We start from the raw sequence: 19,615 nt of genomic DNA, 5'->3' as shown, positions 1-19,615 counted from the left end.
TGACAAAACTCAAACGGATTAAGATTTTGCTGCACGGCAACGACGTGTGCAGCCTCTATGCGTCTTAACAAAAATGGCTTTATTCAAAGAAACCAGGGACTTTATTCTTTTTTCATACGACATAGGCTTGATTAATGACGAGGATTTCCTTCTTTTGTATCTGTCTTACACTTCCAAGAACTTAGATTTGCCTCTCAGCTGGCGTTTTAGAACCGCCTGCAATTCCAACCAGAAAATAAAATACCACTGATTAAAAGCTCGATTTCATTACGGGCTGGGTATTCGTACAACGTGAGAAGCCCGAAAATACAAAACTTTTGATTCTAATAAAATACATTTTGAACAGCAATAAACAATCATTGCTCAGCTTAATACATGCGAAGCTTTCTTATTTGCGGTTGTTCGGCCCGGTACTAACATGACTGTCGCTCACGGTAGATGTTTAAATCGTTCACATTTTCTGTTATTCTCGTCCCCAGAGGCCGCGCTCGTTTTGGTCAGCACCAAGAATCGCGACTTCTGGTCTAGTCCAACACCGGAAGTCCGCAATTCACGGACTTCCCGTCACCCTGCGCACGTTAGAGTCACGTCTGACAAATCTGATTGGCTGAGAATACGAAACGATTACTCTGCCCATGCTCAGAAAATTGGGCCGTCCCAGAGGTGGCGATTCCTGGTGCTGACTAAAAGGAGCGCGGCCTCTGGGGACGAGAATGATTTTCTGCACAGTTGACAAGAAACAATTGTCTTCGAAAAAATTTTTGCGATTGAGTACTTTATCTTCAAACTAGTCTGTTAAAGAGCAAAAAAAGCGTTAAAATGAGAAATAAACATCAGGTTTATCTTCATGTAGTGAAGAGTACGTCAGACCAGGCACTTTCCCATAGTAGAAAGCAAAGCTACGGCGCGAAGCAGTACCGGAACGCATGTACGTTCATGCCGTCACCGAAAGTGATCTTCACTATTTGCCACCATACTAATAACAACAATGTATCAGGGAGAAGAAAGGAAAAAAGTGTTCATTTCAGAAAGATGGGGTGTTAAAAAGTGTAGAAGATGGGTAGGTTTGTTTCAGCAAGAGATCGAGGCAGTAGGCGGTAGTACCCAGGATCCTCTCGGATTTGATCGTCGACGCGGACCTGAGTTCGACGTTTTGACACAATAACACTATCAAATGATTAATGGTTATATGAAGACAGCTGTATACGCTAACTAGCGAATACAAACATGTTATCGTTGTCGTCGAGCTTTTAAGGAGCTCAGTCGCGGCATTTTGAGTTATTTTGGGACATAAAAAATTTGACTACCTTTTAATTGAAGGAAATAGTAGTTTACTAAGATTTTTAATATAGATAGGACCCTGCGCGCGCTCTGACTGGTCAAAAACCCTTGTTTTATCAGAGTATAAAACATGGAAAAAGCGTGTTTTATTTTTTTTCGCCACTTTACCTCTATATCATAAAGCACACGAACTCCGGACATTTGAGAACACTCGAGAAATGTAGGAAACACTCGCTTTTCTACGATTTCCCTCGTGTTCTCAAATGCCCGTCTTGTTTTATCACCGTGTAATACACGACTTAGGCGTCTTTATTTGTTAAAGAAAAACACCAAAGAGATAATAATAAACCACAAAGGAACAAGGATGATTAAGGATGGAAAAGATTAACAAGGATTACAAACGTCGAACTTGATACATTTAGGTGCACACCATCACGTAGGCCCATTAACTGAAATGCTTTGGGAGCAGTTGAAAGTTTACAGTTACTAGCGTCCGTAAGATACTCTCCACAACAGCCATAAATTGGCATTTGGTCGGGACGAAAAAATCCTGGCCATTTTGTAGAGTTGATCTCTGTAGCGAGGTTCTCATTACTGTAGTGTGACGACGGGTTTTTCCACTCTGAACTCTAACTGGAAAAAACGGGCGATGAGAGACCTAACTGGCTGGAGGACTACGCTTGACTCGGGAATTAGCTCGGCGTAACTCGCTTGCTGCGGGAAAGGAACTTGTCACGGTTTCCAAAGTACCGTCGGATCTACTACAGCTGAAATCAGGACAGAGAACTTGGACTTCACTCGTTTATTCTTCGTACTTCGCTATAAGTCTACGTTGTACAACTCGTTGATGTGAAATCGTAAATCGTCGAGATGTAAGTCGCCAAGATGTAAATCGTCTTACAATGAACAGAGTACTTTACTTATACTAGCGCAATACACGATTGCATCATGTAAGGAACAAAATAAAGACGGCTAGATAAAGTCAGCTTGAAACTAATGACAACCTAAAAGGCATGAATAGACATCTGAATAGAGTCGGCTTCAATGAAGTTGTCAATTAACTAAACTCAGTCTACAAGATAAATGTGCCAACAAGACTTAACAAAAGTTTTATACGTAGGCTGTACATTCAGCGTGAAAAGCTGCATAAAGATACACTAGTTTTGAGCCGAGGCCAAAAGGAAAATTGAAACTAAAGCCAAATAGCTTTTCTTTATACTTTCTTATTGTACAAAACCGAAGTTTGAACAGCGACCATCTCTACGCGACTGTATTGAAACTTATTTACTTAAAACACAATACAGATTGCTTTATCGCAAGTCACTGTTTGTTTAAGTTCCGAACCTAAAAGATGTTTGACAAATTTTAGCCAAACAATGCTCCAACAAAGAAGAAGTCGTATTTTTAACACCAGTGCAATATTTCTTCCCTGACAGTAGTTTGGACTGTGTAGTTAGCCAGTATGTCTTCAGAACGTTAAACTACAGTAGTTTACTGGAAATTTATGAATATTCATCAATTCAAAACGAAAATCATAACCTATGACATTCTTTTTGGTAATTTCATTTCTCTTCGTTCTATTATACGACTCGTTAAGCGGCTCAAGAAAACACATCAAACACAGGGGAAGATTACAGTGCGATTTTCTGCCACTCGTGATCAGATAGTTTTAAGTCCTTGGAGCTCATTTGTTAATGTTGGATATCGCGTTGAAACCCTCTCATGTTTGTGGTCATCTCAACAGCTTTACAATAAAATTAACGCATCGATGACAAGAAAAGTCGAACAGAAATTTTTGTCTTCGTGAAGGCGTTCTCGCCCCCCGCACGTCGCCCGCCCGCTTTTGCGATCGTCCCCACTAACCGAGAGCCTGGAACAGGCTAGCGTTTCCCAGTTTCTTCGCTTCGCGCGAAGAAGGGAAGGACCACATACATCTCCAGGCTTTAGAAAATACCGTTTATTAGTTCTTGAAATAATGGTTTGAGGTTGTATCAAGGTTGGACTGAGTATGAAATGACATTTGGTCCGAATTATGAACGTGTTTGTGCGTGGCCGAGTTCACGCAGCGTTAGTTTGAAATTCTGCATGTATTTTTGACTTTTTTTTTTTTAGTTCTGTAGATAACAACATTGTTCCACGAACACCTCCTAAGTAAAAGCCAAGCTAACGTTTTCTTTCTGGCGACATACATGCTACAGAAACTTGAGAAAGCAGTCGTAATGTTTATTCAAAGCTCTTTTCTGAATGAAAGTGGCACGCCGAAAAAATGCATTATTTCTTAACGGAGTTGAGGACGTTTTTCTTGACAGTATCTCCGACATAAACCAACTTCTCATTTTTTTAAAACAATCTTCAGATTTCGATCTATTTGTGACAGTTCTTATTCCCTGCTAAATCCATCATGCAGTTGAGGCACGCACTCATTGAGGCTTGTCAGAACACCATCACAAAACCCTTCCACGATTCTAAATGAATTTTGGTGCGGACTCATTGTGCCCCTTTACGTGACGTATGGATCTTGAATTCGTCGAAATACAACCACAAGTTTGACTCCTTTGTTTCTGGTCACTTTCTGTCCTTCTTCCGTGCTCTGGTAAAGTTTTTCCACGACGGGATCCTGGGCCTTTGGAATTGAAGAGAAAACAAATAAGTCCACATGAACATTTATGAAAATAGTATGCGTGTACCCTGGTATAAGGGTGATCCGAAATCCCTACCCTTTTATATACCTGAAGCCTGAAAAAGGTACCCCTTTTGCGCGGAGTCTCCCCGTATACGCCATTATAGAAAGTACCCCTCGGAGGCACTTATAAACTTCTCCCTGGGGGCGCTTACTGCACTTCCCTACATAAGCGATATGATCTGAAAGGGCACCCCTAGTCTCCACCCTTCCTCGGCTTGACACCTCACTCTTAAAGCTATGCTATGCCGTCAATCCACACCCAACCATTACCAAAGAAGATCTATGCCCTAACATGGCATTGGATTGTAGATGGTGAGTACATGATAGTCCTTATTATCTCTATAGCCTTGCAAAGGTCTTTACCCCACAGCACCTGTACAATGTTGAAGTCCAGAAAAAGTACAAGAGACCTGTTTCAGAGATGTCGGCTCATTAACAAGCCCAGCTGGCTTTTCTGGTCTTTGGCAGCTGCAAAGTTTAACTAAGTATTCATTTTCGTGTGAAATTTCAGCTGGGTGTTAGTTACACGTATGGTAAAATTTGCCCACAACCGGCCCTTAGCAACATCCCTGATGTTTGACTCCTGACACCCAGCAATGTCCACGTGTAGGGAGGGTAAAATGAATTGCTGTTTTTTTTTTGTATGCAATGACCATGATTGTAGTTTGCCTCAGAGCAATAGTTAGCTTGTCACAGAGATCTGAAATAGTTAGTCCATTTTATTAACGTGGCTTAAACTATTTCCAATCATTACCAGTTCCTCTTCGCTGACTGCTTCAAACAAAGGATGCTCAATGAAATGCTTTTTCATCCAGTCACACAAGTCAGGAACATCAGTTATGGTGTAAACAAGACCCTTTAAAACAGAGAAATATAACAGTGTTGTTACAAGAAGCAAATATTCCAAAATTAATATTCTGTACAATCAACAGTATCAAGTTTTAAGAAGCTTAAATTAAGTTTAATTGAATTGTTGCTTGGAAACTGCGCATATTAGCTAGTGGTGTAATGATTATTTGAATTTTCGATTCATCGTGAATATGACCATTCGGTTCGATTCATGATTCTTGGATTCCACGTTTTTAGTTTGGTTCGATTTATGGCGGACCTTTCCTTGGGTGCGCTCAGTGGGTTACTATATTGTGAAATCAGAATCCAGACCTCTTTAGAATGTGCATTTTTGATTGACAATAAAAGATGTTTGCATTCCGTGCGCCATTTTGTCATGCTTAGTAAAAATGTTGCCCTTCTATCGCCCCTAGAGAATTTCCAAATAAGGCAAACCATGTATGACACACTCATTGTTAAGTTCTCAAATATAGCAATGAATGACCAAGCGATTGTGAATCCACCTGCATCTTTTAAATTAATAGTTTGCATAATCAAATTGAAGTAATCGAAATTGAAAGGCAATAATCGAAATTGAATCGCATCGCAAGGAATATGAATCGTTACACCCCTAATATTAGCCTCTGGTATGTGTGATTTCCCCTTGCTTTGTTACGATCTTGTAAATTAATCTAGCATTGACAGATCCTACACATTTTCTAGACTACAAGTAGTCCCTCTTTTGCCTAGTCCGTTATGCGTGACACAAAAGAAAATGGCCGCGCGAAATCCTGGGGGTGAGGATTCCATGCGACCATTTTATTCTCACAGTTTTTCTTTCATGTCACGCATGACAGACTAAGCAAAAGAGGGACTACTGATAGTCTAACACATTTCTGTTTTGTATATTTAACTTTTGCACCCATCAAATACTTGAAACACACAACAACAGGTTTGAAATTTATATTCGTACATGAAGAGCAAAGTATTTGGAAAATTGCCAACAAATATATGGCCCTCACAACATTTTATTTTAAAAGTAGCATGTCACTTACCCCAACAGCTAAGACGTAAGCATACTCGGCCAACAGGGTAGGGCTGTAAGAGAGTAATGTGAACATTGAATTCAAGAAAATTGATTAATTTACAAAAGCAGAATTGACATGCAACGCATGCTGATCAGTCTTGAGAGCAATTTAATTAATAATAGCTTGAATTGACAGCCAGAAAAGATAAAATCATTAGTTGTCAAGAACTCTCACACTTATCTGCCCTTTACCAAAACCATAATGAATTTAACTTCTAACCAGTATAGTTTATACATAAAAACATTACCTTATTATTCTCCATTTGTGTTTCTTTTGTTTAAAATGTGGATCAGGAAAAAGGAAGAACATCTTTTTTAGCTGTAGGAGTGAAATGATTAAAACATTTTACTTCTCCAACAGATACACATGATTGTGTGATTTTCTTCTGTTTACTAAAATTAATATTTTAGGGATTAAACCTTCATTTCAAACAGAATATATGAATTCCTTTGTACTCCAACAATAAAGATCATAGCACTGCCATGCTCCTGTGATGGCATAGAGAGGGTCCAAGCACATTAGCAAGGCTTCTCTCAGCCATTGAAGAGGGCAAAGTTTCCTTTTGTAAAATTGTGACAGCATAAAAAAGCAAAGAAAGCCAGTTACTGGATGTGCTCAAAGACATTTTTAATTTGTGCACATGTATGCAGAAATGCAAACCTACATTTTGTACAGTGTGTGTTTAATTCATATTCTCAATTAGCTTTTCCTTTAAGAGAGATACCTGCGAGAATGTCACCTATTTCGTGTGTAATAATCAAGCCCACTGGGAGCTGGTCACTTCAATTGCAAGTTAACTCTGTAATATACTTACAAGTAGGCCAAGAAATGCAGGTAAATACATGAAACATGATAAATTGAACTGCACAACTTAGGTTCAATCTTATCAACCAACTTTCAATCAACTTTAATTTGTCACTGTTTTCTTTCCTCAAAAAATCACTTGACGTTACAAATAAAGCCTGAAACTTCAACATAACATAAAAAATTTCACTTTCCACAGATGACCCATGAGTTGATACGTCACTGTGTTAAACTACGGAGAGACTTACCTGCCCCTTGTGAAAATAGTTGGGTAGGTACTTCATGGCATTAGTCCTCATAACATGAATGTTCTGGTACTGTCCTGGGTGAGCTGTCCTTAATGCCGTCACTCTGTCACTTACATAATCACTGACCTACATGTAGGAGAGCCACACACTAGTGAGATGTGGGAAATAATATTTTTATCACCTACATGTAACATTATGGGGATGCAATATGACCAGGCAAGTGCAAAGTACAAAGAGGGCTAACAATGTTCGTTTAGCTCTAGATCTTTGCCTGCACTAGGTTATAACATTTATTTTACAAACACTGCAAGTTGAAGTCCCTGAATATAAGCCTATAAATAACAAGAGTTCATTCTTCAATTCCGTGCCTTTCAATTGTCAATCGATTTAACTTGTCAAGTCATGCAAGCTGGCAATGCTGCATTGATAATATGCAACACTGACAAGCATTTACAAATAAATGACTGAAAATGACTGCGATAATTCAATTTCATTGGAACTAGAAGATCACCCCACCTTTAGTCTTATTTCCATTCCAACCATGAGAGTGTCTCGAAACATAGGTGATAAGTCAACTACAAAACGAAAAGACACTTGCAACTACTTGGCATTTAAAAGTACAAAGAGAAGTCTTGCATTCTACTTGTTGCCATTTCAACAACTTCACTCCTTTCTGAGAAGAACGATATCTCAATGTGGACTTTATGCATGGGGCGGGATAGGGGGGAGGGTCAGAATCTCCCATCCTGTACCCTGCTCTCTCTCCCCTCCTGCCTCCTTATCCCCCTACCATGATGAACCTGGTAAATTTATAACTACCAGTTTGTATTTATAAGCGAAATCCACTATTTAAAAGATCATAATTTTTAGAGATCCAGGCTACCCTTTTGCAGTCCTGTTACCATCATCAATGAATAAAAATAAGAGTGGAATATTCAATATTTAACACTACAAAAAATTATTTGATAGGTCAAAATACAAAAGGAAATTATTACAGTCATGATGATAATTTTTGCATGATTGATTTATTGATTGAGTGATGGTTTCTCCCTATGGGTGTGGATATCTTCTGAAGCTTGTGGCTTAGATTAATTTTGTACGATGATCAAAGGAAGCTATTCATATTGAGTCTATTACTGTCTATAGAGTATGTCTACATAGAGAAATATGTACATTAATTTGATAAAAAAAAGAACAACTGAGAAGTAACAATGTAACCATTGCCTGAACGTTATGAGTACTGTTACATGTACATTGTAGTATGCCTCTTTAACTTTTACATATTAAATAGATTACCAAGCAAGCCACCATATCCACAGCCAATGTCTGCAAACTCCACTTTGGCACTCCTCTCATCTGCAGTTTTACCTTTGTCATCCTTCTCAGGGTAAAATGCGGGAAATAAAGTCCTCCAATCCATTTCATCTGGCGATACAGGACTATACAACACAGAAAACATCCAAGGATAAATACATTACTCAAGGAAAATTAATAATTGCAACAATTTTCAAAATTATGTGAGACCTGAGTACGGGATTCCAGAATCCATTCAGTATTGGTTTCCGCCGAGAGATAACAAGCAAATAATGCCTGATTTGCAAAGAATATAAAATTGCATTCAAATCAAGCGAGTATGCTCTTCAAAGTTCCAGATTATTTATGACTGCATGGGCATGGTGCTTTATCAGGGGCAAGTCGTTTCCCCATAATATAAGCTCATGTCCACATGGTCAATCCCCAAAAGCTCCTGACCCCGCCCTACGATATTCAAAAGTTCTTCAAAATTCTCTCTTTGTACTTACTACTCAAGAGTGTGATCTGCCATAGGGTTAGCATGGGCTCGCTGCCGGTAGTACTTTTTCTGCGGAAGTGCCGCCATCTTGAATATTGTCGAGGACTATTCCCACAATCCCTCGCCTTTTGAAAACAATAACCCAGAATCCTTTAAGTGCGTTGGATTCTTCTGAATCCAATATGGCGACGCTAGGCGACGAAGATAAAAGCAGTTCTGCTTCTAGTGAAAGCCGCTCTTCCAGTTGGTATCTGGTACAGGTAGGCTGGCAATCTCAAGTTAACTTTCTACTGTAGTTTCTCTAATCGAGACTTCTAAAATTAGTTATGTTTGTTGCGGATTTGACGCCAAAACAGAAAATAGAACTGGTTGATTTCGCCTACGTGCGACAAGCATAACACGTATCTTATCAAGCTCATAGTAAGCTTAGCGTAGCTCTCTTAAGCTTTAAAAGCCTTAAACATTTAGCTTAAATATTGGTCAGGTAAACTGAAATATCAGGATTGAAAAATGTCATGCTGAAAGCATGTTGTCGAATCAATTTGCTGTAAATTAAATGAAGCCTTATTTATATTCAAATCAAGCTTAAATTAAAGAAAAGACTAAATATTTATTTAGATTAAACTTATGCAAACATTACCTTGTGTGATGTTCCTTTAATTTTAACCTGTACAGACAGCATAATTTAATTTATTTTTATCCATGTAATTATCCATTTATTAATGCTAATAATGATAACCTTTATTTTATACATGATATTTAAAGCTAATAGCTAACGTTGGGTCGTGTCTGCAACAAGAAAGAAAAAAAAGAGGATATACGAAATTTCCACCTTTCTAGCTGGCACAAGTTTAATTCCATTCTTGACCAAATCCTTTTTACCTTGTAATGGTTACTTTTTTATATGAGACCAGGGGAAAAATCATTGGTCAGGCTCATTGCTAAACTTGCATATGTGACAGTGACTGATAAGTTTGCATTGGGTTATTATGAGATATACTAACATAAGTTGTATATATAATCATAGACTGACTATAACTAGTCCAATATTTATTGGTCTAAGTTTTATCAGGCAATGCATTCATTTACCTTTTGTCATACCAGTATCATATACATGTATTCAGCAAGGGTTTCCGACACCAGAAAAGTATATAAATTTTATGCTGGGCTGTCATTAAGGGCTGTAACCAGTAATACCTGTTATGATATGGTTGAGTATGTGCAATGAGCCATTGATGTTAGGGGTTAAATTGCCCATTGTTGATACATTGTACACTTCACCCAGAAAGCAACAAGTTTGCCATGGGTGTGAAGATCACATTAACAGCTGACTCATAACCTAGTGGTAGTTGTGTTTTATGTATTCCTTCTGTTCTGAGTTGTTTTGTTTTTGTCCTGCCTTGCTAATCTCATGACTGTAATGTAATAACCCAGAGGCCCATCACATGACCATGTCAATCAACATATTGCTGTGTGGCAAAGAAAATATATGTAGCATGAGTGCGTGCTGAGCTTGTTAAGGCGCAAGTTTGAGACAATTGATATCTTAGTGTAAATGCCAGTTTGAAGTTATTGAAAAATATGACTTGTGTGAATTAAAAATGTTGGATGATCTATAGTATATAGAGGGTACAAAAGGTCACAGAGGCAAACTTTCACGCTGCTATGAAATCTTGGACCTAAACATTACTATCATCCTATGGCCTTATTTTTAGTTTGACAAGATTATGTAACAACTTGGTTCTGCAAATGGCCTATTATCAAAAGTGCAATTCAATCCTATGTGTATATGTAGACCAGATAATTATGATAAATATTTAATAATTAATAATTCAATTATCTTTTAGGATAACTCCTCAGCTGTTATTGATATTGCTAACACTGATGATCTTCAGTCAGAACCAGGAAATGTGGAAAGGTTGGTATTTTATAGTCTGCTCCAGGCATTCAATTAGTAGTTGAGGAGCCGGTATGAAGAATGAGTGGTTAAAAGGTGAGGGGTTTCTTGCCTCAACAAAGCAAGAGTCTCCCCGTCCTCATTCCTGGGTTCAATACTATGATGCCATTCTCTCTGTTCAATCAGCGTTGATTTTTTTTTCTTCATTAGCCCTGAGGGGAGCCCTAGTCGACAGGGAATTTCAGAGACGGAGTTTATGGAAAGGATTAGAGAGAGAATGGCACAGGAAGTTGGAGGTTATGTAAGTATATTAGCACTGTTTTATGCTTATACAGGAAAAAGAGAAGTAACTAGATTTTTGAAAACATAGTTCATGAAAAGTGGGCTCTTAATTGCACCAAATATGCTTAAGACATTGAATTCAGGCCAAAAGGGAAACAGGCAAAAAGGCTGTCCTGATAAGGAGTGAGTGGAGGCAGGAGGAAGACAAAAGATCGCTATTCCTTTAAGCTTTTCTATCATTGACTCTTCTACATGTAGAATTCATGAGTTCCTGTGAAAACAGAGAAATTGGTATCAACTCCATTTTGAAAGATCCAGTTATTTATACAATCAATGTAACTTAAGTTTACAGTATACCTTCAGGTCAGCAATTTTCTTGAAATTTGGATTTTTGGGTCAAAGTAGTGGTTGAAGGATAATCTCTAATTTCTTAAAAGAATTTTTGAAAAAGACTAAATTTTGATGGAGAAATGGCAGTTTTACGTTTTTGCTGGAAGTAAAAGTTTACCTCTAGATTGACAGCCCTATGGCGCATATGCAATCATCCGAGACGATTTTCCTGTGGAATAACCGATGCAGATGTCATGAATTAACTACTCAGTTGATCAGCATTGTTGTTCTGACTACCAAGCATTTTTGGTATTAGGTGTAATTCTATTAAGTTATAAGTAAACATAGACCACGTTAAAAACATTGACCAGTTCGAAAAAGTGAAAACAGCGAAGAACAGATGAAAATACATCAATGAGTGAATAAGCAAAAGTTTGCCACGCGGATGAAGGTATAGCTATCACATAAGGCAGGCAAAAAAGTCGGGGTAAGAGAAAAGGAAGGTTCTGTAAAAATTCGGGAACTTGACAGCAATGATAGGGATGTTGACAGAGACTCTGATATCTATTGGTGAATTGTTGGATTCATTGAGACCCATTGAAATATCATCCATGCACTGTTGCTCCACCACACTTTTAGTTGTTTTCTTTGCCCAGCCACTCTAGTGCTTGTATCCTTTTTCATCTTCCCTATTTTGCTAGAGTGACCAGCTTCAAGAAAAACTGAGCTACAGAAAAATTATCTCTCTGCCTTCGGCGCCTTGAGCACATTGCAAAGCACAAGGGTTTTTTGGAGATTCATGTGAAAATTTCACCAGGAGATAAACAGTAGTAAACTGTCCCTGCACTGATTGGCTCAGTTATCTGAGAACCCAGTTGAAGGCGTTTGTGGGCAGAGTTTGTTTGCAAAGCAGAAGATTTTTCTTAGTGCTGTTTTCTCAAATAAATTTTTTTGCTGAAGCAGACACTTTAAAGAGTTAAAACTCAAAGGGAATTTGTTCAATTGCCCTCAAATTTGAACAGTAGCTAGTTAAACATATAAACGACAAAAAGATTGCTGCGAAGTGTTAATTTCGAAATATTTTTTCTTTGAGAGCGATTTTTGTACGATCACTCTACATTTTTTTAATCCTGTTTCAAAAATTTTCTGTAACTTTTTACTGCAATTGAATATGGCAAAACGCAGACATGTTTTTCAAGCACTTTGGGCCCTGAAACCAAGGAAAAAATGAAATTGGCAAAAAACAAAATTCGCTTTGACTTGTAGCTTTCGAAAGGTGATTCGGGCACTGCATTTAGTGGTCGTGAAGAATTCGACAATTCATTTTATTTCAAAATTCTTGGTATAGTTTGATAGTCAGCTCTATAAGCTTTAATTCGGTTATCTGCCGCTTAAACTGCACGCGCTACATCGCTTGCATGTGAGACACCCCTGAAGGTATACGGTAACCTTAACATCAGTTTGGGGTTTTTGTCAATTGAATGTTGCATTTACATACATGTATATTATTAATACTCAAAACTCTGTTGTAATAACTGGCATAAATTAAAGTTTTGTCCAAATGATTATTATAAATGTTTTGCTGGCATGATTTGGCTGCAAATTTTGGCAATAATTTTTTAAATCATTTCCAAAGTCTATCTTTTGGGATGTCACTGCAGGTTAGCAGAATGACTTTTAAATAAATTGTATTAGTCAGAAACATAACAAAATGGGCAAATTTTCTGTCTTTTCTCTTTGTGTTTAAGTCTTGTTCTTGTATTTTGTTACAGGTTTGGCAGGCTGGTAAGCAGTCAGCCAAAAGAGCTTTTGATCTGTATGCTAACATTGATATACTAAGACCCTATTTTGATGTTGAACCCATTGAAGTGCGCAACAGGTAAATGCTCTTATCTTTGAAGTTCAGAATGATCTGTTGGTGTGTTTTGTAATTTGAGCCTATTATTAATATTAATTTTCAGTATTAATAATAATATTTAAGCTCATGCACAGCCAATTTCAAAGTGTATTATTAAATATATTAATTACTTGAGCTAGTAACTAGAGCCAGCCACAGACAATATCTGCCAATGTACATCAAGCAAATTGTCCTAAATTTGCTGTGTTCTTCTTCTGGAATCTAAATAATATTAATTAGTGACAATTGAACTTTCAGTAGCTGCCTGCTGCGTCTTTTTTATCATCTGTTTCTTTAACTTGTTAAAACCCCTGTTTACTAACTTGCTCTTGTCTCTTTCTAGGTTATTCCACTCACTGATCCCTAAGTTACCGTCAACAGCATCTCCCCAGGTACTATGTGTAGATAAGAATCCTGTAAGAGTTTTAGTATTCTCATTTGCTGCATTAGCAGTGTGTCTGTGCACTAAGTGGAAATGCCAGACTTTTTATGTCCTTAAAATAGTTATACCAGTCTGTAAAAAGGACTGTTGACTTCTTTTTACAGACAGTTGTTGGTGAATTGTATGGTCCGATGATGTTGGTGTTTACCCTGATTGCCATTCTTCTCTTCAGCATGAAAACATCTGGACACACAGTGGTAAGGTTGTTGTACACATATTCTGAGGCCCCGTCCACACATATCCGGATATTTTTGAATCCGCAACTTTTTCTTTCCGGATACGGCTTCCGTCCACACACATCTGGCGAATTCAGCAGCAAATCCAGATATTTTTTAATTCACTGTCCAGAGTGGAAAAAAATAAATGTGCAACTAATCGATAACGCGTGGACAGTGAATCCGGATATTTTCGAATCCAATGAGGTGGCAAAGTTGTGTCCAGTCTCTTACTGAGCAATAAACCAATGTGGTGGCACAACACCTGCCTAGTTTCTCTAAAGTAAATCTGGATACCATCGAGTGTGTGTGGACAGGCGAATTCGATTTGAATATGCTACATGTGGACGGGGAAATTTTGTAATCTGCAAAGAAAAAGTTGCGGATGAGAGACCCTGGGAACGAGGTTGTATATGTTGTAGGTCAAGATGAAATTCAGATTGAAATGAAATTCCTTTGTCTCTTAATCCTAATTATTCATGGATCATGAATAATTAGGATTAGAAGACAAATGAAATTGGGAATAAAACTAGGTTAAAATCATTTTAACCTGAATTTCATTTTGATGTGCAACATATATTTCTTAACTCAGGGCTACACAATTTGTTTATTCCTGAGTGAACTGAAAATAAAATCATGGTTATGAACTGATTGAAATTCATATTTCTGTGGGAACCGGGCTGGGATGGAGACTTAATTTTGACAGTATTTGTCACCCAGCATCCCATTCACACCAACATACATGTTAGACATGTGTAAAAGTGGTTTAACTAGACAAGGTTAAAAATTACTTGCTCATACCGTACACAACCCACGACTTAAAAAGGAAAAAACCTGTTTGATTAAAATATGTTAGCAAGGGGGTTTAAAATTTGTCACCTTGATATGACTTCAAACTGTCATCAACAAGTTGGAAAAACCTAAACCTGATTTAGTTAAACTAGTAACCTACAGGTGTGATTGGGGCATTGGCTTTTAGGAATGTACGAAGGAAATATTCAATATGTACTCACCCAAAAGGATTGAGAATCACCTAGGCGAGTGACTACAGTTGGTGAGTGAGTGAGTGAGTTTCCATTCCCGCTTTTAGAGAGAGAAAAAAAAAACAGGGTTTACATGTAAGTTGGTTAAAAATACATGTGAATTAGACAGATTATTTGAAACAATCTTGAAGGATTCTAGAATTCTGTACACAGGCTACATAGAGGATAATTAAATTATCATTGCAACATGGTCTTTATTGACCGGCTTTTAGCAGTTTAGATTAAAGCTTAATTAAAATCTCTAGTGAAAGGTGTGCCTGCATGTATATTATTATTAAAGAAACTGATATCCTTTGTTTGTTTTTAAAAAATAATTTTTTTTTGTGAGTGAAACTGTTTTATTAATAAAGATTTTGTTAATGATGTTTGCAATGTTCTTGTTTATTTAGCAAGAGGGAACACTCATGGGCACTGCTTTTGGAGTTTGTTTTGGTTACTGGCTTGGTGGAGCAGCATTTTTCTATTCTGTGGCATTCATGTGCAGCACCCACCTAACCTTTCTCCAAATTCTTTCTTTATCAGTAAGTATACCTTTTATTAAGTGAGGTCAAGGTTCATACCAGGTTTTTCTCCAATTTGATTTGTGGCCTTGGTGTTTTATGTTGACCATAAATTAATGGAGAAAAACAAGGATAAATTTATACATTTTAGGTAAAGCTAGCAGGTAACACTCAATCCATATTGAGGAATGGTGCAATCTGTTTAAATGATATTAAAGGACATTGCAAAAATGAAACATAGCACACTGATGGACGTTTAGCCTTCACCAACTTGAATCCCAGTCCTTTTTGGTGGGACAGTCATGACAAGCTATTTTTTAAGAAAACTTTAACTTGTCGATAAGCAATATTCAAAATGGAGGGTGGATGCCAACTGACAGCAAAGCAGGCAATGAGCAAGTGTTGGCAAAATGCAAATGAAGGGGTAACCATGGCAACCTCCCATGGGTCACCTCCCCCTGGCACCTGTCACATTGAATTCTCAGTGGAGAATAAGTATACTTACCTAGACATAAGGGCCCACCATGAACCAAGAGGTGGGTAGGATGGGGCAAACCAAAGGCAAAGCCACAAAGCAAGGCAGAGCAAAACCTTGAGGGTCAAACTGCACAGGAATGGCACAACTATGCATGCCCGCAGCGTTTATCTGCTGGCCAACAGCAGATCTCTCAGTTAACTCTGATTATTGATAATCTCATTAAAATCATGTTTCCAACTCTGCAATGATTGCATCTCCTTTAAAAATGCAATTGATTTATTTTTGAACTTCAGGGATATGCATTGTTTGGAAATGTTCTTTGCCTTTTTTTAACGACCGTTGGGTATCACCATTCACACTCATTCTTTTATGCCTTGTGGCTGGTGTTTGGAGGACTATCAGCTGCTAAATTGGTGAGTGAACAACATACATATATAGCACAAACAACAACTGTCAAGTACAACAGCAAGACTGTCAAGTATAGTGGAACCTTGATGTAACAAGGGGCCAATTCTTTTAACTGGCGAAAATCTGTTCACTATGACAAGGTTACATTGTATCTGGGTTCTTTTCCACGTAAATTATCCCCAGAACTTTTCATTAGCATGAGTTGACTAGGTGTATTTCTGAGATGCTTACAAGTCCATTATAGGGTCACCCTCAGCATTGCATGTAAATTCCCCGGTGCTGATTTATACACCTGAGTGAAGAGAGGCACTGTGAGGGTAGCATCTTGCCTAAGAACTTGACTCTATGGCCCTGGTCAGGGCTTGAACCCAGACAGTTTGATACAGGGTTTAGGATGCTCACCATCAGGGGACGATGCCTTCCATTGGCACCATTTATTAAAATAATAAATTAAATTATAATTATTATGATAATTAATTATTAATCAATTTTGTTGCTCCCATGTCAAATCCTAGACTATTATGCATTGCTTGTGCATGCACTACATGTAGGTAGTATATTTTGTGATACAATTTGTTTTCATAAAAAAAAGGCTGTTTCTATCCTACAGGTGACTGTGTTTATGAGCCGCACATTCAATCGACGCCAGGGTTTGATTGCTGGTTGTGTGGTGGCTGCTGTGCATTTGTTGTTTTTATTGTATCTCCACTTTGCATATCACAGTGTGTACGAAGGTCAGTAACAAGCATTTATTTGGTACCAGGCCAAGCAATTTCATGATACAAATGTATGCTGTTATTTCATCTTCAGTTGCAGTCCTGTATGTACAGTATAGATGTACACTATAATAGGCAAAATAACAGTAGTATCCCTGCCAGGAGAGTAACAATAGGGTAGCCTTCATTGATATCTGTGTAATGTTCGATCCCTCCATTTTAAAGCATAAATTTGTCAAAAATAAAACTTAGTTTCACTTGTATGGCAAAATTTGTTAATAGTATAGATAGTGCTGGTACTCTGTGTGACAGAGACTCCCTTCTCTTTCTGCTGGGTGAAGAAAGAGAAGAGAGTCTATTTATAACAACTGAAGGTATTAAAGTGCCTGTGGCAAACATGGATACATAATTATGTGTTCTTGACCAAGTGTGAGTTTAAAATGGCTGGATATTGGCTATTTGCAGTATGAACCAAGATGCCATCAACATCTAAACTGAAACACACTGAAAAGACTGAGGTCAATATCCAGCCATTTTGATCAAACAGGCTCAGTCAATAAAGGATTTAATATATGGATTTAGGCCAGCCTAAAAGCGTAGCTCCTGGGCCAGGTTGTTCAGGGCCCGATTAAGCTAACCCAGGAAAGGTGGAATTTTGATTTGAGTTTTGTAACTTTGCGGTGAGGTTTTCTGTGTATTGTTTGGCCTTCTGTTTTGAGTTGTAATAATCACCATATACACAAAACAAAGCAGCAAAGAACATTTGCACAGCAGAAAAGTTATAATTTGGTTAACTTTTAATCCTGGGTTAGCGTTAACCTATCTTCCGAACAATCCTGCCCTGTTTTCAAAAAATTAACCTGACATGAGCCTGTGATCCAATCAAAAACCAGCACTTGGTCAGCGGTCAACTTCAGAAACACGTGTGACCTCAATGAGCTGTAAACTCGAGCCTGCGATATGGTCATGTGATACTGGTCAGTGGATACCTTGTTTTGACAGGTGTCAATTGATCATAACATGGATGTCCAATATCAAAGAAGTACACGGTAAACCAAGGCTGCATGTCTCTGTCAACCTATTATTTGGAGTATGGCCACGGCCGCCATGTTGTGACTCTGTTGTCATCATCGCCGTGTTGCGTATGCACCCAGGAGCAATACTGCTAGCCATGATAACCATGAGAAAATCAACTCATGAGTTTCCTTTTCTTTCCTATATAAGTATGGGGCTCCACTTGGTGGCCCTTCAGGCCGCCGGAGCTCCGCTATTATGTACTGACTTTATTATTTATACAAATTTACAAGGAACTCTATTGTTGAACAAGACATTTCCTGTTAAAAATTTGTTGTGAAATCATGAGCTGCTTTTATGGCTAGGTGGTAAAAGTTATCACCTGACTGCATAAAGACACGACTTGTGAGATGCAAGAGTTGCAGAGTACAAGTCTGATGATCCATTAGACATGAGGGTCTGGCTATGACTTAATTCGTATTTCCTTGCTGTTGATTTTCAGACTCGGCTGACATGATCTTGACTCGACACTCAAGAGAGGTAATGACCTTGACACCATCTGTTCCTCAATTAAAAGACATTGGAACTGACCAAGTGATTGCCACCTTGGCCAGAGTGAAAAGGAGCATAAATGACAGTATGTTATTAAAGCATTTTTCATAATACACCATTAAATTAAATTATATTTGTGCCACTTTGTTATTTATATGCTGCTCTACATGCCAGTGGGCACAATGGGCAGTGAGTGAGTGAGTTATTTATATGTTCGGCTGTTATATATTAATTTATAAGCAACATTTAGAACTGCTGTGGTCACACTTCAGACTGTCACACTCCTGGGAAAGTTAGGGATCTTAAGACATCAGTATGAACATGAAAGGTGCTGTGGCCCAATGAACAGTACACTGGAATCAGCAATCTAGAGTGAGTGGTCTAGGTTCAAGCTCTGACTGGAGTCATTGTGTTGTATTGTTGGGCAAGACACTTCACTCAAGATTGCAGTGTCCCAGGTGTATAAATGGGTGCCACTGAATTTATTACTGAGGGTAAACCTGCAATGAACTAGCATCCCTCTCCAGAGTTGTGGGATAGAAATATTCCTTGTCACTTCATGCCACAGAAACTAGAGATAAGTGCCAAGAGTCTTCACTCCTCCCTCTTGCGGACTTGTTGAATGGGAGACTGACTGTTGAAATTGGTGTGAAACGTGATGGTTGAAAGCATAAGCACTAAGATAGAGAAGTCTCACTTGTATTCAATCTTGTACTCCAGCCTGAAGTTACCTAGTTTATTTTAAAACATCCATCATCGGATGATATTTCTCTTCACAACATAAAAAATATTACATATGGATGTATTTTCACGAGGGTGCAAAAAGGTTGAGGTTAATGTTATTTCATATCCCTGACTTCCCCATTCCCACCAATCTGTCCACTGGTGTTTATTTTCTGTTACTAGTTTTGTTTTGTTTTGTTTTGTTTTTCGGGTGGGTGAGCCATGCAAGTGCACAACAGCATTTTCCCCCTGGGCCACCCTCCCCCCCCCCCCTGCATTTGAGTTGTTTCAATCCCCTGTGGTTAATACTTGCAATCTTGATGAGCTCAAGGCAAAATAAAGGGTCTTTGAGCAAACTAGTCTTCCACCCTTCGCCAAATTCTTTTCACTCTTA

At 38.2% G+C, this 19,615-nt stretch overlaps 2 protein-coding genes across 3 annotated transcripts in view; one reads left to right on the top strand and one right to left on the bottom strand.

Moving 5' to 3' along the window:
* Positions 1-2,572: 2,572 nt before the first annotated feature.
* On the bottom strand, positions 2,573-8,854 carry LOC145499306 (tRNA (guanine-N(7)-)-methyltransferase-like). Of its 2 annotated transcripts, none has more exons than XM_081478809.1 (8): positions 8,735-8,854; positions 8,229-8,371; positions 7,449-7,507; positions 6,933-7,058; positions 6,128-6,198; positions 5,848-5,890; positions 4,719-4,820; positions 2,573-3,904 (listed from the first exon to the last, which is right to left on the bottom strand). In XM_081478809.1, exons 1-8 carry the CDS (start codon positions 8,809-8,811, stop codon positions 3,782-3,784), a joined length of 744 nt encoding a protein of 247 aa, XP_081334935.1. In that variant the 5' UTR covers positions 8,812-8,854; the 3' UTR covers positions 2,573-3,781. The 2 variants fall into 2 exon arrangements, with proteins under 2 accessions (XP_081334935.1, XP_081334936.1); XM_081478810.1 differs by having other exon boundaries at positions 7,449-7,483.
* A 17-nt stretch (positions 8,855-8,871) lies between these two features.
* LOC145499302 (protein YIPF3-like) overlaps positions 8,872-19,615 on the top strand; it is a 12,071-nt gene continuing 1,327 nt past the window's right edge. Inside the window, exons 1-10 of the mRNA XM_081478802.1 lie at positions 8,872-8,984; positions 10,572-10,642; positions 10,832-10,922; positions 13,006-13,112; positions 13,474-13,522; positions 13,677-13,769; positions 15,220-15,351; positions 16,102-16,221; positions 16,827-16,950; positions 18,449-18,583. Of these exons, the coding sequence (XP_081334928.1) occupies positions 8,907-8,984; positions 10,572-10,642; positions 10,832-10,922; positions 13,006-13,112; positions 13,474-13,522; positions 13,677-13,769; positions 15,220-15,351; positions 16,102-16,221; positions 16,827-16,950; positions 18,449-18,583 (1,000 nt within the window). The 5' untranslated portion in view covers positions 8,872-8,906. The remainder of the gene's footprint in view (positions 8,985-10,571; positions 10,643-10,831; positions 10,923-13,005; positions 13,113-13,473; positions 13,523-13,676; positions 13,770-15,219; positions 15,352-16,101; positions 16,222-16,826; positions 16,951-18,448; positions 18,584-19,615) is intronic.

The sequence above is a fragment of the Orbicella franksi genome, chromosome 10 (assembly GCF_964199315.1).
Source record: "Orbicella franksi chromosome 10, jaOrbFran1.1, whole genome shotgun sequence".
In the NCBI taxonomy this organism is placed as follows: Eukaryota; Metazoa; Cnidaria; class Anthozoa; order Scleractinia; family Merulinidae; genus Orbicella; species Orbicella franksi.
The sequence above is the reverse complement of the archived record's forward strand: the minus strand, read 5'-3'. Positions and strand labels throughout refer to the sequence as shown.

Excerpts from the sequence above, each read along its gene's own strand:
- LOC145499306 (XM_081478809.1), bottom strand. The coding sequence starts at position 8,811 with ATGGCGGCACTTCCGCAGAAAAAGTACTACCGGCAGCGAGCCCATGCT. Across the intron at positions 7,508-8,228 it reads TGGATATGGTGGCTTGCTTG|TTGACTTATCACCTATGTTT; the intron begins GTAATCTATTTA and ends TTCGTTTTGTAG. Across the intron at positions 4,821-5,847 it reads CTTACGTCTTAGCTGTTGGG|GGTCTTGTTTACACCATAAC; the intron begins GTAAGTGACATG and ends TCTGTTTTAAAG.